Source organism: Nycticebus coucang, chromosome 22 (assembly GCF_027406575.1).
Source record: "Nycticebus coucang isolate mNycCou1 chromosome 22, mNycCou1.pri, whole genome shotgun sequence".
NCBI lineage: Eukaryota > Metazoa > Chordata > Mammalia > Primates > Lorisidae > Nycticebus > Nycticebus coucang.
In genome coordinates, this window is record NC_069801.1 from 51,942,267 (window position 1) to 51,962,221 (window position 19,955).

The 19,955-nt window shown below is 41.7% G+C and overlaps 1 protein-coding gene across 4 annotated transcripts in view; it reads right to left on the bottom strand.

Moving 5' to 3' along the window:
• Positions 1–19,955, bottom strand: part of USP24 (ubiquitin specific peptidase 24) — a 156,209-nt gene that overhangs the window by 57,517 nt on the left and 78,737 nt on the right. For all 4 annotated transcript variants that reach the window (XM_053575344.1, XM_053575343.1, XM_053575347.1 and 1 more), the window contains exons 25-36: positions 17,801–17,867; positions 17,182–17,292; positions 16,462–16,560; positions 16,171–16,344; positions 12,792–12,877; positions 11,975–12,068; positions 10,745–10,900; positions 7,145–7,242; positions 4,414–4,509; positions 4,070–4,298; positions 2,934–3,093; positions 1,981–2,136 (exon numbers count right to left, since the gene is read on the bottom strand). In XM_053575344.1, the coding sequence (XP_053431319.1) occupies positions 1,981–2,136; positions 2,934–3,093; positions 4,070–4,298; positions 4,414–4,509; positions 7,145–7,242; positions 10,745–10,900; positions 11,975–12,068; positions 12,792–12,877; positions 16,171–16,344; positions 16,462–16,560; positions 17,182–17,292; positions 17,801–17,867 (1,526 nt within the window). The remainder of the gene's footprint in view (positions 1–1,980; positions 2,137–2,933; positions 3,094–4,069; positions 4,299–4,413; positions 4,510–7,144; positions 7,243–10,744; positions 10,901–11,974; positions 12,069–12,791; positions 12,878–16,170; positions 16,345–16,461; positions 16,561–17,181; positions 17,293–17,800; positions 17,868–19,955) is intronic.

The window sequence follows — 19,955 nt, forward strand, 5'->3', positions numbered from 1 at the left end:
TATGTCTGTTCAATTATTTACCCCATGAAATCTTAAAGTGCTCATGAAAAGGAACCACGTCACAGCCATTTCTGTGCCTCATATTTTAGCACAATGCCTTGCACATGCTGCTTATATAAAAAGTACCCTACAAATGATAATAGATATAAACTTGGAGGGAAGTTATAATTTTTCCATCTTGATTTGAAAATAGCTCTAAAGAAATAATTCTAGTCATATCAAACTAACTCAGCAGCTAAGAGCAGGGCTCCTGTGTGCTGGGGCGCTTCTCACATGGGGACTGCTAAGATGCCATCTCTGAACATCCCCTTGGGGAGGCAAAAGTCTCTGTCCTCATGGAACTTCCAATCTAGTTGGGAAGGGGATAATGACAATCAAAATTATAAATAAGTAGATTATATTGTATCTTATAGAGTGATACATATTAATAGAAAAAATAAGGTAAAGGTTTTGGATAGAACTGGGGCAAGGGGGGACTGTAATCTTTTTTAAAAGGTGATCAGGGCACATCTCACCAAGAAGATGACATTCAAGTAAAGCCTGGTAGAAGATGAGTAAGAGAGATCCATGTGGACAGATAGGCAAAGAAGATACCAGAAAAAGGAATAGCCAGTGCAAGGGCTTTAGGGTAGGGATGTGTAGGAACGTGTCCTGGACATTGGGGGATCTGCGAGGGAGCCGGGCGGCTGAGGCACAGTGACAGAGAAGGACAGCAGGGGAAGGGGAAGGCACAGAAGTGTCCCGGGGGTGGACTGCGCCAGGCTTGAAATCCTTAATAAAGATGGGGCTTTTGTCTCTTGGTGAACTGAGAAACTACTGGAAGGTTCTGAAAGAAAAGTGACACCATCTGACTTACAATTTAGAAAGTCGCTCTGGTGAATGAGCAGAGAATACACTGCAAGCACGGTGGAAGCAGGGACGGGTCAGGGCGCCCTGCTGCTACTGCCAGGTAGGAAACGACGGCTAATCAGGGGTGCTAACAGAGAAGTGGGCACTAACAGGCGCAAAGTGGACAGAAGTTGAAGAAGGATGTGCCGCCAGATTAGAAATAGGTGTGAAAAAAAGACCCAAGGATGAATCCAAGGTTTCTGGCCAGAGCAACTGGAAGAATGAAACTGCCTTGAATTAGGTTGAGAAAACCCTTAGGTGATAGGGGCCTAAGATTCAGGTCAGTTCTGGGCAAGGGAAGCTTGGATGTCTATCTGATACCCAAGTGGAGATGTCAGGAGGGTTGTCCAGGCTACAGACTCAAATTTAGGTGCTATCAGTATAGAGACTGAATTTAAGGCTATGAACCCAAGGCCACTAAAGCCAGCAATAAATATAAAAGAGCAAATCTTAATTTCACAATTCTGTTTTTTTCTTTTTGCGACAGGGTCTTGCTCATTGCCCAGGCTGCAGTGCAGTAGCATTATCATGGTTCACAGCCATGTCAAACTCGGGGGCTCAAGCCATCCTCCTGCCTCAGCCTCCCAGGTAGCTGGGACTACAGGTACATACCACTGTGCCTGGCTTTTTTTTTTTTTTAAGTTTTTGTAGACATGAGGTCTCACATCCCTGGAGCTCAACTGATCCACCTGCCTGACCCTGCCGAAGTGCCAGGATTGCAGCAAGAATCACTGTGCTCAACCGAGTCTCTCACAATTTTGAATGCCGGAGTCATTTTCAGATATTGGTGGTTAATTCGAATTCTATAACTTAGGAACTAGTAAATGGAGGTTACTTCCTCAACTAGCCTGTAGCATAACATACGCTCCTGGAGTGTAACATATGCCCTGGCAACAAGCAGTGAGGAACCCGGTCCAGAGAAGGTGCTCAACGCAGGCTCTCTAAGAATGAACATGCACGTCATTCTTACCAGCTCTACCTCCCAACTCCCCCCTTCTTCATTTCTATTGACTGGACCTTATCTAGAAGTAATAACTCCTAACAGAAACCTGGCCTTTCCCTAAAGAGATTAGTCACAAGCCTCCTGCATACCCAGCTGCTGGCTCCGAAGCTGTAGGCATGTAACAAGGAGAGACAAAGCCTCTCCTGCAATCAGGGAGTCTTTGGTGGATACGGACTGTTGTCGGACACAGATTCCCGCGTGCAGGGCCACTGGCTCGCCTTCACTCCCAGAGCTGCAGTTGCTCCCTGAAAACAGACAAGCAGAACTTTACTGCAGATTCCACAGCAACGGTGCAATGTTTGAATATCCTTTTAATGTATGGTCCAGAATCCTTGTGTAACATTACGTACTTCAAGAAAACACTTTAGTCTAAGAAACAGAGATTTAATTGCTGTATTTGAAACACACTGTTTTTTTCTTAGAACGCAGTTGTAGGCACTCAAAATATGTTCACAAGGCAAGTACTTAAGTCTAATTTCAAGTGACGGAAGTAGCAGTGCAACTTTAGGGGCATCTTGGAGCCTTCCTGAAATATTAGAAATATTCCCATCTTGTAACTTGATCCAGGTGGGTTACGTCATACAAAAACCTTTAAAATCTCATACTTTTACTGTATGTATTTTATGTTATAATTTTAAAAACTTTATTTTTGAGGTATTTAGAAACACACTGAGCAGGAAAACCAAACAAAGCTGAGAGATACAGGTATGTTAAAAAGGTCCAATTGAAAATAATCTGCCAAATCAAGAGAAGAACCGTTTTCCACGTCAGTATTCCAGATGGATTTGGGTTACAGCCAAAGTACTGGCTTCATGACACTTTTACACAGAAAGCTACTTGATGAGGTTCCCTGTTCACTCCGTGTGTGTAAATGCTTTAGTTCTTAAAATCAAGTGTGACACACACACAGGGCAATGTGCGCAAATAGTAAGTGTACAGCTTGATGAGTCTCCTCTTTGTGACTCTGATAACCCACACATACATAATGCTCACAGTTATTTTTTGCCCAATGTTCTAATTACTGTCCCTGTTTAATCAGTACCTGAACTGCTGAGCCTGTTTCGAATTCCAGCAGGAAACAGGGAATTACTTTCTTTAATTGGCTGGCTACTCCCAACGAGGTCAAGTCGTCCTGCAGCCGCAGCCCACGACAGTCTCATGAAACAAGCCACGGTAGAAGTGAAATCACTCACTTCCATGGTCTAAGGAAGCATGGGAAGATGGTGATGAGAAAAGACGGCACTTACAGCCACCCCCCTGACCTCTGTAAGCTTCTTTCTGGTCCCAATTTGTGAGCTTCTTTTCCCTCCAAGATCATTCAGAAGGATAGCCTTTTTCATGCCACCATACTGTTCAAAGCCTCTCAGTATCTCTCAGTTATCTGTGATACACAGATTCTGATCTCCACGCTGTGGCTTCAGACTACCCATTATTAATTTGTTTTCACTTTCCCCCTTTCTTTGGTCCACGTGAACAACCTGTGTGACCTCCCAGGGAAGCTCTGTTTTTTTCTCTGACTTTGCATATGCTGCTCTCCCTTTTGCTTGCTCTCCAAGTACTTATCTAAATATCTAATCCATCTAATCCCGATCTATTCTTTAGGGTCTAGCTCAAATGCCACCATCAACATAAAATCATCTACAACAGCCGCAGGTGAAGGAAGTTGGTTTTTTTTTCTTTGAGACAGAGTCTCACTCTGTCACCCTGGGTAGAGGGGCATGGCATCAGAGTTCACAGTGACCTTAAACTCTTGGGCTCAAGTGATTCTTTTGCCTCAGCCTCCTGAGTAGCTGGGACTACAGACACCTGCTACAACATCCAGCTAGTTTTTCTATTTTTAGTAGAGATGAGGTCTCACTCTTTTTTAGGCTGGTCTGAAACTCCTGAGCTCAAGGGATCCCAGCAGCCTCCCAGAGTGCTAGGATTACAGGCATGAGCCAAATCTTTACTCTACTCACTTCAAAGCCCATAAAAGGTTTTGCCTTTGTAGTTTTACAGCATCTGATACTTTCTACTTAAAATGATCATTTTCTGTGGTAATGGTTTCTTTCTTAGTTACAATAAATTTCTTGAAGGCATTATTCGTGTCTTAGTCATTTTTATACCCACATAGATACTACCCAAGAGGGGTACGTAAATAAGAGGCACTTAATATTGTTGAACACGCCAATCACGTACTTGTATTGCAACTCGAGCAGCAGGGATGATTTCCTCAACCCTAATGGAAGACCTGTCAGACACTGACAACTGTCGGTAGGATGACTTTTCTGGGGTACCACACAAGGACATCTGTCTGCTTGTTTGCCGGCTAACATTTCGGAACGGGCGAGAAGAAAGTGCTTCAATTCCATCTTTGGTGAGGTCTTCCTCTAATAACGTGGGCATTGTTTGTCCAACAAGTAAAAATCTTAAGAAAGAAAAACTACACTTATTCAAGATCATTCCATACTATTTATGATAAGATGATTTGAGAAGAAAAACAAAATCAAGTATTACCTTACAAGACTAATCAATTTACATACCTTGCAAGTTGTAGGCAAATAGAATAAACACCCTGCCTTGTTTCGTAGTCAACTTCTGATGGGATGGAATCCCTCTGCATGACATTTACAACCAAACTTCAAAGAAAAGAAAAAAGGCCGGACATTAATGACTTCTATTTCTTTCAGAGGAAATTTTCTATAAGTACAGTAATATAAAGAATCATAAATGTTATCAATTACATATAATTTCTACAAGAGTCTTACCTGTATATAGATCCCACGTATTTTTATCACAATGACTTCCTATGATATCTGATCCGTTCGAATTAAGACTACTGGCTTAGGCAAAAAGGTACCCAAGACAGTCCACTGAGCAGCTGTAATCTTGGTACTAGTAGTACTATCAATTCAAAAATACACCCCGAATTGACATAGTTAATTAAACCTGCTCTCACACCCATGACACCCTGTATTAACTGCAAGCTTCCTAACTGTTCTCCTTGCTTCTACTTTTGACCTTCCACCTCCAAATTTGTTCTCAAAAAGATCAACCAGAGTGATCCTTTAAAAACACAGGTCAGATCCTGGTGCTCCTCTGCACAAGCTTCTTCACAGAAGCCCTAAGATCCGACCCAACCCCACCTCTGCTACCTGCACGATCTCAGGTCCCAGGACTCTGCTTCACTCCCTCTGCCCCAACACTGGCCTCCAGGGGTTTCCAAGGCGCCACAGAGGTGCCCCCGGGGGATGTGCTGGCCGCTCCTCTGGAAAGCTTCCCCCACTTCTCACTCCCTCCTCTCCCTCAGTCTTTGTCAAATATCCCATCAGGGAAGCTTGATGGATCTAGCAAGTTCTAGATCACTATACCGAAAACCACAGCCCTCTTCATCTCACAATCTTTCCCCTGTTCCTTTGCCCCCAGCCCCCAGCACCATCTGACACACACGTTTACTGCCTCATCGTTTGTCTCCTCTCTGGACTGTATGTTTTGTGGGGACAAGGACTTTGGTCTGATTTACTCACTGCTGTTCCCAGTGCTACGTTAACGTCTGGCATGTCAATTAACTGACATGAACAAATAAGCCAAAAGTAAAACGCCTTTATTATCAGAACCCTATAAATGGCTGAGTGACCTGAAAGGAGGTTTTAGAGAAACACCTCTACAGTGTTGAGCAAAGAATAAAACTCCCCGTGTGCCAGACTGTCGACACCCAGCTGGGAGTCCTCTGTGGCCCCATTCCCGGCTTCTCAACCCGTCTCTCTTCTCTTCCCTGTCAGCCCTCCCCAGGAACTCCTTCCAGCCTCGAGTGGGTCCCTCCGCCTTCCTCAACCAGGGGAAGCAGCATCTCCCCTCCTTCTTGAGCACCGCTCCTTTCATCTGTGGTGCAACTTAGTTTCATCAATTATCCCCCCTTCCCCTGCTTTAACTTTTATTCTTTTTTCCCTCATTGGCCCTGTTCAGCCAGCCTATAAAGAGAACCACCCTCAAATTGAAACACAAAGGCCAAATTGCCCTTTAGTTCTTCTTTCCTTCCATGTCCTAGCCCTCCTTTTTTTTCCTCTCTCTTCTGAAAGCAGAGATTTCTACACACGGATTCTGTAAAACCTTCCCACCTGACACTCGGCACTCAGTGGGATGACACCCTAACAGTTTTACTTACACGCTGCCAAATCTCGGTGCCATTCCCCACTTTGCTCCTGAGCACTGTATCCAACCCCCCACTTCCCATGACCCCCCAGGGCCTCATATGCAGCCAGATTCACTTCCCTCACCTTCCTCTACCTCCTCCCTCCCTGTGTTATTTCCCAAACTGACCACTCATAATTCAGCCTCTCTCCCAAGCTAGAAATCACAGGGCCATTTTATAAATGTCCCTAACCTCTACCTCAGGAGTCACAAAACCCGCATCCTTTACTCTGTAACTACCATGCTGCTGCCCCTTCTCTGGACCACTGCTGCAGCTCTTAGCACTTCTCCCTTCCTCTGATCTCTCCCACTTACGTTCATCTCTGCTGCTGCCAATGTGACTGCTCTGGGTAATTCCCGGCTTAGAAATGCCGGTTTTTCCATGCACCACAGGATAGTGTTCAAATTCCTCAATGCGACCCTTCTTCACCCGTTTCTCTCTTTTCCTCCCCAGACAGACGCCGCAGCCCTGCTGTCACTCACGCGCCTTCCCTTCCTCCTTACACCCCTGGGGGCTTCTTGCCATTTCTCAATTCCCACTCAAAGGTCATTTTCTGTGAAAAACTTCCTAACCTATGACCCTAAGCAAATTTAACCAATTTAACTACTACTTTCTTGTCCCTCTTTACCCTAAACACTTTTATATGCCTCTGTTTTAATATTTATAATATGGTTATCTCGCTGTTTGTGATTCTTGGTTAAACCATGAGCCTGTCAAGGGCGGGGATAACATCTCATTGAACTGTGCATCCCCAGCACTAAGGCCTCACACAATACGGATTCACAGGGATCAAATGCACCTGTAAAGAAACAGATACAGCCTTCTTGCCTCTACTCTTTTTCAGAATTTTCCTCATTACCAGGGGGAAAAGAGATGTGCTTCTGTGAGTTTTTTAAATAATCAAAAGTTATAAAATGAATTAAAATATTCTAAAGGCCTAGCACATCATTCTTTCTTATTATAACTCTCATAATGCTTCACATAATACCTTGTAGGAACAAACAAGGCTTTGAAGGAGAAAATAAGTAAAATAACCACCTTCATTTTTTTCAACTCACGTAACATTATATTAAAACTCTAACCTCAAACCTCCTGCTCTGAGGAAGTTCTCACAGAAGGATTTGGCACAGCTTCTTGCCATGTCATCATCAGCGGTTGGCATGAGTTTGGAGCTTAGGACCTAGGAAACAGATAAGCACAACTAACTGTCCCAACGTTTTCAGCAGAAATTACTTCTTTATTAAGTTAAAACATTCAGATAAATCAGACATGCAAGTTATATTCTCCTTAAATGTTTACTACTGTTTCTCCCCACATACATGTACACAGAGACTGTTGTTTCACAATTAAAATAATTCCATTTTCCATATTCTGTTTACTGAGGAAGAAAAATCTTGCTGTTCTCAAGAAAACTCCTTTTCATGCAACTGGCAAATGTGAAAGTCTCAGGCCCTCAGGCTTAGATAAGAACAGCTAACTTTATGTGATATACTAGCTATGTTCTTTAGAAAGTATATAAACCAAAGTTGTATAAAATTGTTGTAAGTAAAGATGTCAGAAGAGTTCCCTGATAATGACTCTCACCCCCATTTACTGAGCATCTACAAGGTATGGCATGTTACTTTGCTTCATAGGCGAGGGGACTGAGATGAAGTGATCGCCCGCATGGTTAGAATGCAAACCCAGAAGTGTCTCATCTGAACACCCAGGCCCCTTCTACGACTCTGCGATACCTACCTAAACAAGAGGTTAACTGAGTACACTGGTTGGGCAGAATTTCACACAAGCTATAGTGTAAGCCTACAGATCCAGTCCACATTCTACTTTTGCCACCTAATAGCTAAAAGTCCTTAGGCATGTTGTCCCACCACCTTTTTTTATAGCCACAGGGTCTTGCTAAGTTGCTCAGGTTGGTCTCAAACTCCTGGCCTCAAGCAATCCCTTCCCCTTGGCCTCTCAAAGTGCCGGGATTACAGGCATAAGCCACCGTGCCCAGCCCTAATTTTCTCTTTGCTTCGGTTTTCTCATCAGCTAAATGAGGGTTGTCTTACCTTTACCTGAAGGTTTACTGGATTAAGTAAGATAATTATGAAGTTAAAGGACTTAGTGCAAGTACCAGCACAAAACAAGTGTTCAGTAAACAACTGCTTAGTTACATGTTATGACTCAAAAAACTTAAACATATTATTGCCCCAGTTTTAAACTAGATGTAGTTCGATATCCTCCTCTGTTCTAGAAATCTGCTTCTATGAACCTATGGGTTTTTGTAAGTTTAGATATTTAATGTGAGATTTTTGACAGGGCCACTTGCTTCCAAGGTTGCTACCAGGGACACAGGCTCACCAGCCTTGGATACTGAGCATTATAGCATTATAGCGCCCCAACCTGAGAAGGGGGGCGCTAAGCCTTCTGGGAGTATGTAGCTTGTCATCTCCAGGCACATACTCCCATTCTTGATCGACAATTTAGTGAAGACGACAGGTTTCTTCCAAAAAATGGGTATCTGGAATACCTACTTTGAAGTTTCTTAGTGCACAAATGTTAACTTAGGGAGAAAAATACAAAGAAATTAACCTCTCAGGTGACAGCAAAAAAATAAGTTCTTTAGGGAAGGTTAGGTCTTCCAAATATTTTGTGTGTATCTAAAGTAAAACACAACCTATCAAAGGAATTCACGGTTACTGAGGAGTCCTAAAAATTATACTGGAGCTATTTTACTACTTACAGTGCTTCTGCTTTAAGGTGATGTAATTTAGGTAGTTGATGATAAGCTAGACAAACTGTTGGACCATTCTGTTTTTCTAGGCGCTCTCACATGAGCATATTAAAAATTATACCTTAACTCTTTGAGATAATCATTCAAAAGCAAGTAACAAACCTGGCAGCAAATTTGTGATTAAGCTTTACATAAGCTTAAGTTGGCCAAAAATTTCTAGGCAATTTTCTGTTTTGGAGTATTACACATATTTTTAAATGTCCATATTAAATAAGAACATGTTTTATTTTAAAAATATTGGCTAAATATATTTTCCTTTTGAACTCAACACATCTTTTCACAAGAATGATTGCTTTAAAGCAAATATGAAATGTTACCACATCTTGAACATACACTTTAACAAGTGGACTAGGAAAATGAATGAGTGTAATTATATACTCCAAATCAGATTGTCAGGTGAAATAAAACTTGGGAAAATTTGCAAGTACTCTCTCAACAATTATGACCTTTGTGAACTCAAGACGCATGCTATAATACCTAAGGTACTTAGGCGGTAATATGGATTCTTTAATAAATAAGTGCCTGGACGTACTTTCCTAGGACAGAGCTAATCACTTAGGGCTTTACATTCTTGAGCCTTTCCTTACCTGAAGGTTTACTGGATTAAAGTGGCACAAGGGTCTGACCCACCAATTTCCAAGAGCAAACTGTTTCCCCTTCGTAACTTTCTTACGGTGCTTTGTTAAAGCTTTGCTTTCTGGACCGAGTATATTCAGCATCTCATTAAGTCTTATTCATAAAATCTTGGAGTAAATATCTTGTCTTTTCAGATCTGACCCCTTAACTGCCACAATGACTTACAGTTAGTAAATGTTTACTGAATTCAATGTATTAGCTTAAAGCTACTTTTGAGGAGGGCAGCGCCTATGGCTCAAAGGAGTAGGGTGCTGACCCCATATGCTGGAGGTGGTGGGTTCAAACCCAGCCCCGGCTGAAAACTGCAAAAAAAAAAAAATAGCTACTTTTGAGGAGGTAGTTAAAATGGACAAAATGTTTGTGTCCCCCTAAATTCATTATTTTGAAAGTGAGGACACAGTGAGAAGACAGGAAGCCAGCCAACACCAGACACTGAATCTGCTGGAGCCTTGATCTGGGACTCCCCAGCCTCCAGAACTCTGAGAAATAAATGTTTTCTCTGTTAATGTATTACAGCAGGCTGAAAGGATAAAGACAGTAATAAAAATAATCCTTTGCTCTAGTTCTTCCAACACTTTTTTAACCTTGAAATACTACTAACACGATTCCTGATAAACTCCTCACAAAGCCTCATGAACAACAATAAATTATAGTAGCTTTTTTTTTTTTTTTTTGTAGAGACAGAGTCTCACTGTACCGCCCTCGGGTAGAGTGCCGTGGCGTCACACGGCTCACAGCAACCTCCAACTCCTGGGCTTACGCGATTCTCCTGCCTCAGCCTCCCGAGCAGCTGGGACCACAGGCGCCCACCACAACGCCCGGCTACTTTTTTGGTGCAGTTTGGCTGGGGCTGGGTTTGAACCCGCCACCCTCGGCATATGGGGCCGGCGCCCTACTCACTGAGCCACAGGCGCCGCCCAAAATCAAGGTGCATTCAGTCAAGAAGCTGACAATTAGTAATTCATAGTACATAGGCATGCAAAACTTCTAAAGATGGTAAGGATATGTGTTTACTACACCGTGTTCCCTAATTACTTATTTAGATGTTATTTTGCAAGTGGAACAACATACACAGATATAAAATGAAAATAATCAAGCATTTTCAAAGGTAAAAAATAGCTTCAAATTATGCTCTACTTTTTAAAAACCTGCTTTCTAACAGATCTTTCCATAATAACAGAATCTTATTTGTTTCTGACTTCTAAAAGCATGAATCTATAAACTCAAATAGATCTGTCAAAATGAAATGCAAAGAAATTAGCCTTCTTACTTCCAAGTTGTAGAGCACTCTGAAAGTGGACATTCCTGGGGCAAAAGATCGAAACAGACTTTCCAGAATTGAACTGGCGCTTGGCTGGTGTTGCTGCTTTGAAGACAGAGACGGAGACTTTGAAGACTGAGAGCCTGACTCACACAGCAATGTTTTCTAAGTTTGAAAGAATGAAAAAATAAATACACATCTTCAAAGCACAAGTTTTAGAGAAACAGACCTCAGCACATATTCTAATACTTTGCCTCTTTAATATTAAAAACTAAATTTTCTAAAAATTAAGTTAATAAAACCACATCATTCTGTAGTTTAACAAAACATCAACTTCATCATACAAATTCTAAGTATTAAACGATATTCAAATACTACATGAATGCTTTTGAGAATACAACCTAAACCTAGCTAGGTCATTTTAATTTATTTCTGTGTTTAAAATCTGTACTCCTAAATATTGATAAGGAAATTATAAGACTGTTAAAGTGGTAATCTTGAGAAATTTTTTAAATCTAATACTAGTGATAGATGTATTTTATAATTCCATTATTTCTTTTCTCCCTCAAATTAATAAACCATAAATGATATGACTGAGCTGATCTAAATTTCAACCACTAAGATATAAAACACAAAACTTAGTTCTAACAACTTTTTCTAAATGAATTTGTTCTGAGAATGCACTAAACTATTGTAGATATTATACAATATCTAGATAAAACACAATTTCTACATATATATAAATCTCTTATGAATACATTCTAAAAATTAAACGAAATGAACTTCAAAAATCAACTATGAAAAAATTAAACAATAACCCATTTATATAAGCAACTCAGCATTTGTAACAATCAGATACAAAGAGGAATCACGACTGAAGAAAAACATCAAGTGAATGAGAACTAAAGTCTGATCCTCAACAAGTAACTTCATCTCTTTAGGCCTAGGTCTCCTAACGTGTAATGCAGGGAGAGGTGGGGTGGAGGGGAGTGGCAGAAGCACATTTAAAGGCTTGTCCAGTTCTAGCATCTGATGTCATTATCGACTCTATACAGATATTTTAAAAGTCAACATGAGGCTGTGATCTGTACTTAGGTATGGCAAAGGTATTTTCCAAAGGAAGAAATATGCTACGGACAGATGGTATCATAGTACATTAATGTGATTTCAGGTTGTACTTTCACTGAATTATGACATAAAATTCCCATGCTAGTTAAATAATATCAAAGATACTCATACCTTTCTTCCTAAAGAATCAAGTTGATCAAGGGCTTCCTGGATGGCTGGATCCGTGGGTATCAAGAGCAGAAGCTTTCGTACACGTAGAGTTATCCTGAAAATTTTTAAATATAATTTTTTTTTTTTTTTGGTAGTTTTTGGCTGGGGCTGGGTTTGAACCCACCACCTTCGGCATATGGGGCCAGCGCCCTACTTCTTTGAGCCATGAGTGCCGCCCTCAAATATAAATTTTTTTCATATAAGCCACAGTTCAGTAACAAAGTAATTTGGTATGGGATGGAAAGTAAAATACATTTCTTTTTTTTTTTTTTTTTTTGTAGAGACAGAGTCTCCCTTTACCGCCCTCGGTAGAGTGCAGTGGCGTCACACAGCTCACAGCAACCTCCAGCTCTTGGGCTTATGTGATTCTCTTGCCTCAGCCTCCCGAGCAGCTGGGACTACAGGCGCCCGCCACAACGCCCGGCTATTTTTTGTTGCAGTTTGGCCGGGGCTGGGTTTGAACCCACCACCCTCAGCATATGGGGCCGGCGCCCTACTAGCTGAGCCAGAGGCGCCGCCCGAAAGTAAAATACATTTCAAGGCACTGGTTCTCAACCTTCCTAATGCCGCGACCCTTTAATACAGTTTCCTTTAACATGACCCCCAACCATAAAATTACTTTTGTTGCTACTTCATAACTGTAATTTTGCTACTGTTATGAATCGTAATGTAAATATCTGATACACAGGACGTTGAGAACCACTGTTTCAAGGAAAGCATTACTTGGTTCTCTAACCTTAGCCATTTTCTTTCAAGCCTCACAAATCTTTCTATTTACCTGGGCTCCTCCAGATTGGCCAGCTGGTAAAGCATGTCAAACACGTTACACACGAGAGCCATCACAACACCAGGGAGGGACTTCTCCTGAGGGAGAAAAGCAAAACACAGATTCACATTTACAAAAAGAACCTTCCCCTTTTCTCATCAGACTTACAACCAGTAAAAAGATGAGTTCTGAAAGGCTGGCCACTACAAAGCCCAAGGGGGCGCAGCGTCCATCTGCACTGAGGGAGCCGCGAGGGCGCGCACTGGGTGAGGGCTCATGCCTTCCAGGGGGCACGGCCTGCTCTCCGGCTCCCGGCCACCTGCCGGTGGAAGGCAAAGCGCCAAGAGGCAGGCAGTAGCAGAGGGAAAGCACAGGCGTGCGTGAGGAACCTCATACAGAGTGGGCACCACCCATCCGGAGCGAACAAGTGATTTGAAAGCAAAAGTAAATTAGCATTTTATATATACACATTCACACACAACACAGAGATGTATGTAATTTAAGTTGAGAAGAAGCTACCCTGTTTTTTCCTAAAGATAGAAAAGATAAAATGAATATTACTACATAGAAGAGATTCAGACGTGATTAAAGTACTTCTGATTATATACATAAGAAATAAGAAACCAGACACCATAATACAATGCATTTGTACATGGGAAGAGTTTTAATAAACTCAGAATAAATATAAGATAGTTTAAATATGTTAAACCTAAAGGTACTAAATACATTGTTCATTGTTTTTGTTGTTATTAACTGTCATAAGTGTTTAGACCTGGGTCCCACCCCCATGACACCTCATTATAATATGCAAATATTCCAAGAGTCCTAAGGGATACTAAGGGATACATACTCAACCAACAATGAAACTGAGGAGTTAAAAAGAAAAGTCCCAAACAAGTAAACCAAAAAAAAAAAAAACTGAGGAGTTCTTTGGTATCTATAGCAAGGTTATGCTCTGTAAGTAAAAAAGACTGTCACACAAAGACCTTACATTTGGAATTAAACTTAAGGAGCATATATAATAATCATCAAAAAAATTGATGATTCATCTTTTAATATCTTTACTTTACATTAGCTTGCTTCTAGACTATAAAAGCCTAAAAAGCAAAACAGTCCTATTCAGCTTTGTACCCCTGGAGTCAAGCTCAGTCTTGACAGAGAAAAGGTACAAAATAATCTGACCGATTCCTGAAGTCATTCAAATACTAAGCACCTACCACATTTGAGGCCCTATTTTAGGTTTGGGAATGAGGCGGTGAAAAAGACAGACACAAATATGCTCCCAGGGGACTTACATTATGTTGGGGGAAACAGACAAACAAGATGAATAAAATACATAACATGTTTAAAAAATAAAGTAGATGGCCAGGTGTGGCGGCTCACCCCTGTAATCCCAGCACTCTGGGAAGCTGAGGTGGGAGGATGGTCTGAATTCTGGAGTTCCAGACCAGCCTGAGCAAGAATGAGACCCCATCTCTACTAAAAACAGAAAATTTAGTCAGGTGTGGTGGTGGGCACCTGTAGTCCCCGCTACTTGGGAGGCTGAGGCAGGAGGGTCATTTGAACCCAGGTGTTTGAGGTTGCTGTGAGCTACGACACCATAGCAGTCTAGCTCGGGCAGAGCAAGACTCTATTTCAAACAAAACAAAACAAAAATAAAGTAGGGAGGGAAATGAGATGTAGTATAGGAGTAAGAAAGGGCGGAAAATGTAGACAGATGGCTGAACAAGGCTCACTGACAGGTAGCATGTGAGTGAAAGTTGAGGAAAGTAAGAGTGGGCCAGCTGGAAGCTGGAGAAGCATAGTCCAGGCACAGGGAAGAGCCTGTGCACAGGCCCTGCTGTGTCTGAAGACTAGCCTGGAAGCCAGGATGAGTAGAGTCGGGGGAGGGAAGGTCACAGGAGATAACCTTGGACAGGTTCCATAGGGAACATCAGATAGGCCCTGAGGGACCCAGTAAAGACTCTGACTCTTATGCTGAGTGCCATAGGAGCCACAAAGAATTCCCACTTTGTTTAGTAAGACATGGGCTGCTGGATACCCATAGAGAAGAGTCTAGAACAGGCGTCATCAAACTGCGGCCCGCGGGCGACATGAAGCGGTGTGAATTGTATTTGTTCCCGTTTTGTTTTTTACTTCAAAATAAGATATGTGCAGTGTGCATAGGAATTTGTTCATGGTTTGTTTTTTTTTTTTAAACTATAGTCTGGCCCTCCAACAGTCTGAGGAACAGTGAATTGGCCCCCTGTTTAAAAAGTTTGAGGACGCCTGGTCTAGAATGATGTTAAGAGCAGAAGCCATGAGCCCAGCTTGGGCAATACTAAGGTGAGAGAGGACAGTCACCCTAGACCAGGGTGCAAGGTGTAGAGGTAGAGAAAAGCAGATGGATTCTGGATTAATTTTAAATGTAGTATCAAGGATTTGCTGACAGACACAGGTTTGAAAGAGGGGACCCAAGGATTTTGGCATAAGCAACAAGAAGACTAGTAATGTCATCATTTGAGACACAGTAAGACAGTGGAAGAAGAGGTCCAGGGTGGGGGCGAGGTGTTTGGAAAGCAGGAGCTCAGTTTTGGATAAATCAGGACATTTAAGAGGAGATACTGAGTAAGCAGATGGATGCATTTATCTGAACTTCAGGCTAAAGATAAAAGGTGGGGAGTTATCAATGCACATATAATACACAAAGCTTTGAGACTGGACGGGATTCCTAAGGGCATGGATGGACCGAGGAGATGTCTAAGAACTGACCAGGGAACGGCTCCGTGAGAGATCAGGGACAGGAATAAAAAGGAGCAGGCATAGAGGCTGGGAAAGCCAAGAGAGTCCTAGCAGCCAAGTGAGGAAAGCATGTCAGAGGTGAGAGGTCGCATGTACCACCTCCACTGATGCGTCTAGAAGATGAGGACTGGGAGGAGGTGGCAGACGAACTTGAACAGAGCCCAACTTTTCCAGGGAGGGATCAGGAGAAGACAGCAAAAGAGAAGCTACAAACAGCTTAGGTAACTCTTTCAAGGACTTCTGCTGATTTGGGAAGGAGAAAATAGGGCTGTAATGAAAGGTGGGACTGGAATGAAGAGCTGAGTTCCTGACGGCAGAAAGAACAAACATGCTTGATTGCTAAAGGGAAGGACCCAGCAGAGAGAGAAAAAAAAAAATCAGTGAATCAATGAAGAGAGGTGTATGAGAATGACTCAGGGACACAGAAGGTTCCAAGATTTAGAAGACGATAAATTATACATCTTCTTTTCCCAGCGCTTCTGTTATATCGTTCTGAAGACTCGGTAGTTGTGTGAGGAATAAAGGACATAATCCAAATGTACATGGGCTGAAGGCAGAAGGATAACATTGTGAAATGGTTGTTTTTAGACTGAGATGTGTCACCCAGTACCTGCTCCATGGCATGTGAAGAACTAAAAACTCCGCTGCTGCTGCTGCCGGAGCTGGTTGAGGAATCTGCCGAGCTCCCAGACGGGGTCCCACTGCCCGAGGTCTTTACTGTGAGGACTTGCTCATCAGAGAAGCCCAGTTGGTGGAGTAGCTTTTGATCTTTATTCACTGTCAGCTGCAAAAAGTGATTTCTTAATTACTGAGAGGGAAAGGAAGAAGAAATTACTCGTATCAGGATAAGAGTCAAATCAGATCTATTTATTATTCATAAAAACTGCTCATTCAAACCTACCAGGCTATCATTTGTAAATATCTGTATACTATCCACAGGAGAGCACAACTGCTTGGCTATCTTCCACCGGACGCTCCCTATGGTCTCATTACTGTGAGCCTGTAAAACAGAATTTTACACTGCTATGAGAGAATCCATTCACCTACTGACAGTGAGCAGCGACCACGACCTGGGCAGCAGCGGACACGGCAGAGAGCCCGAAGACTAGAGTCCTGCCCTTGGGAGGCTGTTTTCTGTCTCCCTCCCCAGCACGTGTGAGACGACATTCCTAGCCTGCCTTCCACTCCCCTCCCCACTGCATTCTGCCCACACCAGCCAGTTTGATGGTCTCTCTACCTGCTGCTCCCTTTGCCTGGAATTTGCCTGTAAACATTATTTACTGTCACTTTACTCAGGTTTGTGCTCAAATGTCACCACCTCAGAGAGACTCTTCCTGTTCATCTTTCCCTAAAATACTTCACACATACCCATCACCCTGTGTTCTATTAGCTCACCCTGTGTTCTCATCTATTCTTTATAACACGTATCACCACCTGACATTATATGGACTATGCCTGCTTACAGTCCATAGCTTCCTTTCATTTCAGATCATTATTCTAAATTTGTTTACCGAACAGCTTTTAGAATCATCATTCATGCAACTGTCTTAATCAGGACTATTCTTATGAAAATAACAAGATACCAACATGGAATTGGCAACAGAGCTTAATGTAAACCTACCTCAACAGTGAAGGTATCTTTGGTAGACTCATAGGTAACATTAAGAGTTAAAAGATGTCCATGAAATGAGGCACCATGAGGTAGAATAGTTCGTGGAACAGAGTAAAAATCCTTGAAAAAGATAGAATGAATGACACAAGTCAGAGGCGCCGTGCCACTATTGAATATGTCAGAAATAACACAACACATTTTTGTCCCGTCATATGATGAATGAAGCTGCTTTAAAAGGAAGAAAGGCGGGTGGCACCTGTGGCTCAGTAGGGCGCCAGCCCCATATGCCGAGGGTGGTGGGTTCAAACCCAGCCCCGGCCAAACTGCAACCAAAAAATAGCCGGGTGTTGTGGCAGGCGCCTGTAATCCCAGCTGCTCGGGAGGCTGAGGCAAGAGAATCGCGTAAGCCCAAGAGTTAAGAGGTTGCTGTGAGAGCTGTGTGACGCCACGGCACTCTACCGAGGGCCATAAAGTGAGACTCTGTCTCTACCAAAAAAAAAAAAGGAAGAAAGGCTGGGTGGCACCTGTGGCTCAAAGGAGCAGAGCACCAGCCCCATATGCCGGAGGTGGTGGGTTCAAACTCAGCCCTGGCCAAAAACTGCAAAAAAAAGAAAAAAGGAAGGCTTACCTCTATAGTGATCACATAGCGTTCTGCCAGAAGTAGCAATCTCTCAATTATTACAAGTTTAGTGGATCTATGGATTTAAAAAAAAAAGTTCTATAAATTGTGGTATATGTATACCATGGAATACTATGCAGCCTTAAAGAAAGATGGAGACTTTACCTCTTTCATGTTTACATGGATGGAGCTGGAACATATTCTTCTTAGTAAAGTATCCCAAGAATGGAAGAAAAAATATCCAATGTACACAGCCCTACTATGAAACTAATTTGGGACTCTCACATGAAAGCTATAACCCAGCTACAACTTAACAATAGGGGGAAGTGGGAAAGGGGGGGGTGGGTAGAGGGAGGGGAATCGGTGGGATCACACCTGTGGTGCATATTACAGGGGTATTTGCGAAACTTGGTAAATGTAGAATATAAATGTTTTGGCACAGTAACTGAGATAACGCCGGAAAGGCTATGTTAACCACTGGGATAAAAATGTGTCAAATGGTTTATGAAGTGAGTGTATGATGCCCCATAATCATATCATTGTATACACTTATGATTTAATAAAAAAATTAAAAAAAAAAATAAAAAAAATAAAAAAAAAAGTTCTTTTTAATGTACTTGAAATGAATTGTTGATTTGAGCTCAATTTTACTTTGTTTCACCAAAACCACAATCATAGCACTCGCTGGTCAAAGACTTGCTGGAAATACCTAAGTGCTGAAACTTGCTAAGATTAAATTTCCCTTTCGCTTAATGAGGGGGTGGTTCGCCAGCTCACGGGTGGTACACTAATGGAGGAAGGAGGAGAAGCCTGCCCACCACATGCTCCTTCCCTTTTCTTCTTTCTTCTTCTGCTTTTTCTAGACAGTCACTCTGTAAATAGAAGACCTCGGTCTCCAGGCGTATCTGTCCAGCAATCCACCAATGAGGAACACTCAGTGAATATGACTCTCATAATCTTATAACTAAAATATACCACAAAATTCTGTAAACACATGAAATCTGACAAAGTTCTGAACTGCCTAAAAATTATAAGACCAATGCAAACCAGTAAGTATACTACAAATACAAACTGCTGTTCGTAAGTGACAAGTCTGTTTTGGTAAAAGATCTATGGAATTTTATCATCTGTAACAACAGGACTGTAAAATTCAGCAGCTTATATGATCATAGAGCCATACTACATGTATTAACATTATGAAATAGAAATTCAGGAACCCCACTCAAACACAGACAGTTTAGATATTTCAAATAGGTATATTACTAAACCTGAAAAGAGGAACTACAATTTTATAACAATTGGCCTGGAATGCTGATTAACAGTACTGAAAATTTCACTTTAATAACAACTAGTTAAACACATTTTAACAGTTATGTTAAATGTACTTATCAGAGTTCTAAACTCTCCTGGTTTATGGATAAGAACTAGAACTTGAAATTCAGATGAAATAACTTTAGGAAATACCTAAGTGCTGTAGTAAGTGAGTGAATTGTTGAGTGAACTGTTTTAATTATGCCTCAATAATAAATTAAAACAACTGGATAGATGGGAAAAGACAGCTTTCCCCATGAGTTAAAACAATTATGAATATTGAAAAGTTCTTTAAAAACTAGTGAAATGAGATATAGAAACTATAAATTCTTTTTTTTTTTTGGGCCGGGGCTGAGTTTGAACCCACCACCTCCGGCATATGGGGCCAGCGCCCTACCCCTTTGAGCCACAGGTGCCGCCCTAAATTCTTGTTTAAATTTAACTTTGAATTATACATTCTTATTAACACTATTTTGAGTTTTTAATAAAAATATTTTTAAATTATTATATGTTTTTTCTCTGGAGTCACCCAAATATGAAATGATCCAGAATCAAAAGCACTTAGTTGAGAGAAAAAAACTAAAACAAAAACTACACTCATTTCGGGTTGCAGCAATTTGACAGCCTCAATCCAGCAGCTCATAAACACACTTCTATTCTGATTCACCAGATAAACGGATCACTGAGGAACTGAGTCACAGAGACAGATCATACCTTACAAACATGTAACTAGCAACCGTCTTCACATTCGTAGTGGAAGTCTATTTGAGACAGTACCAAGAATGTGGGCATGTGAAGTCAAGTTAGTGTTACTGCCGTGACTTCAATCTGTAATTACTTCTGCCATTTAAAA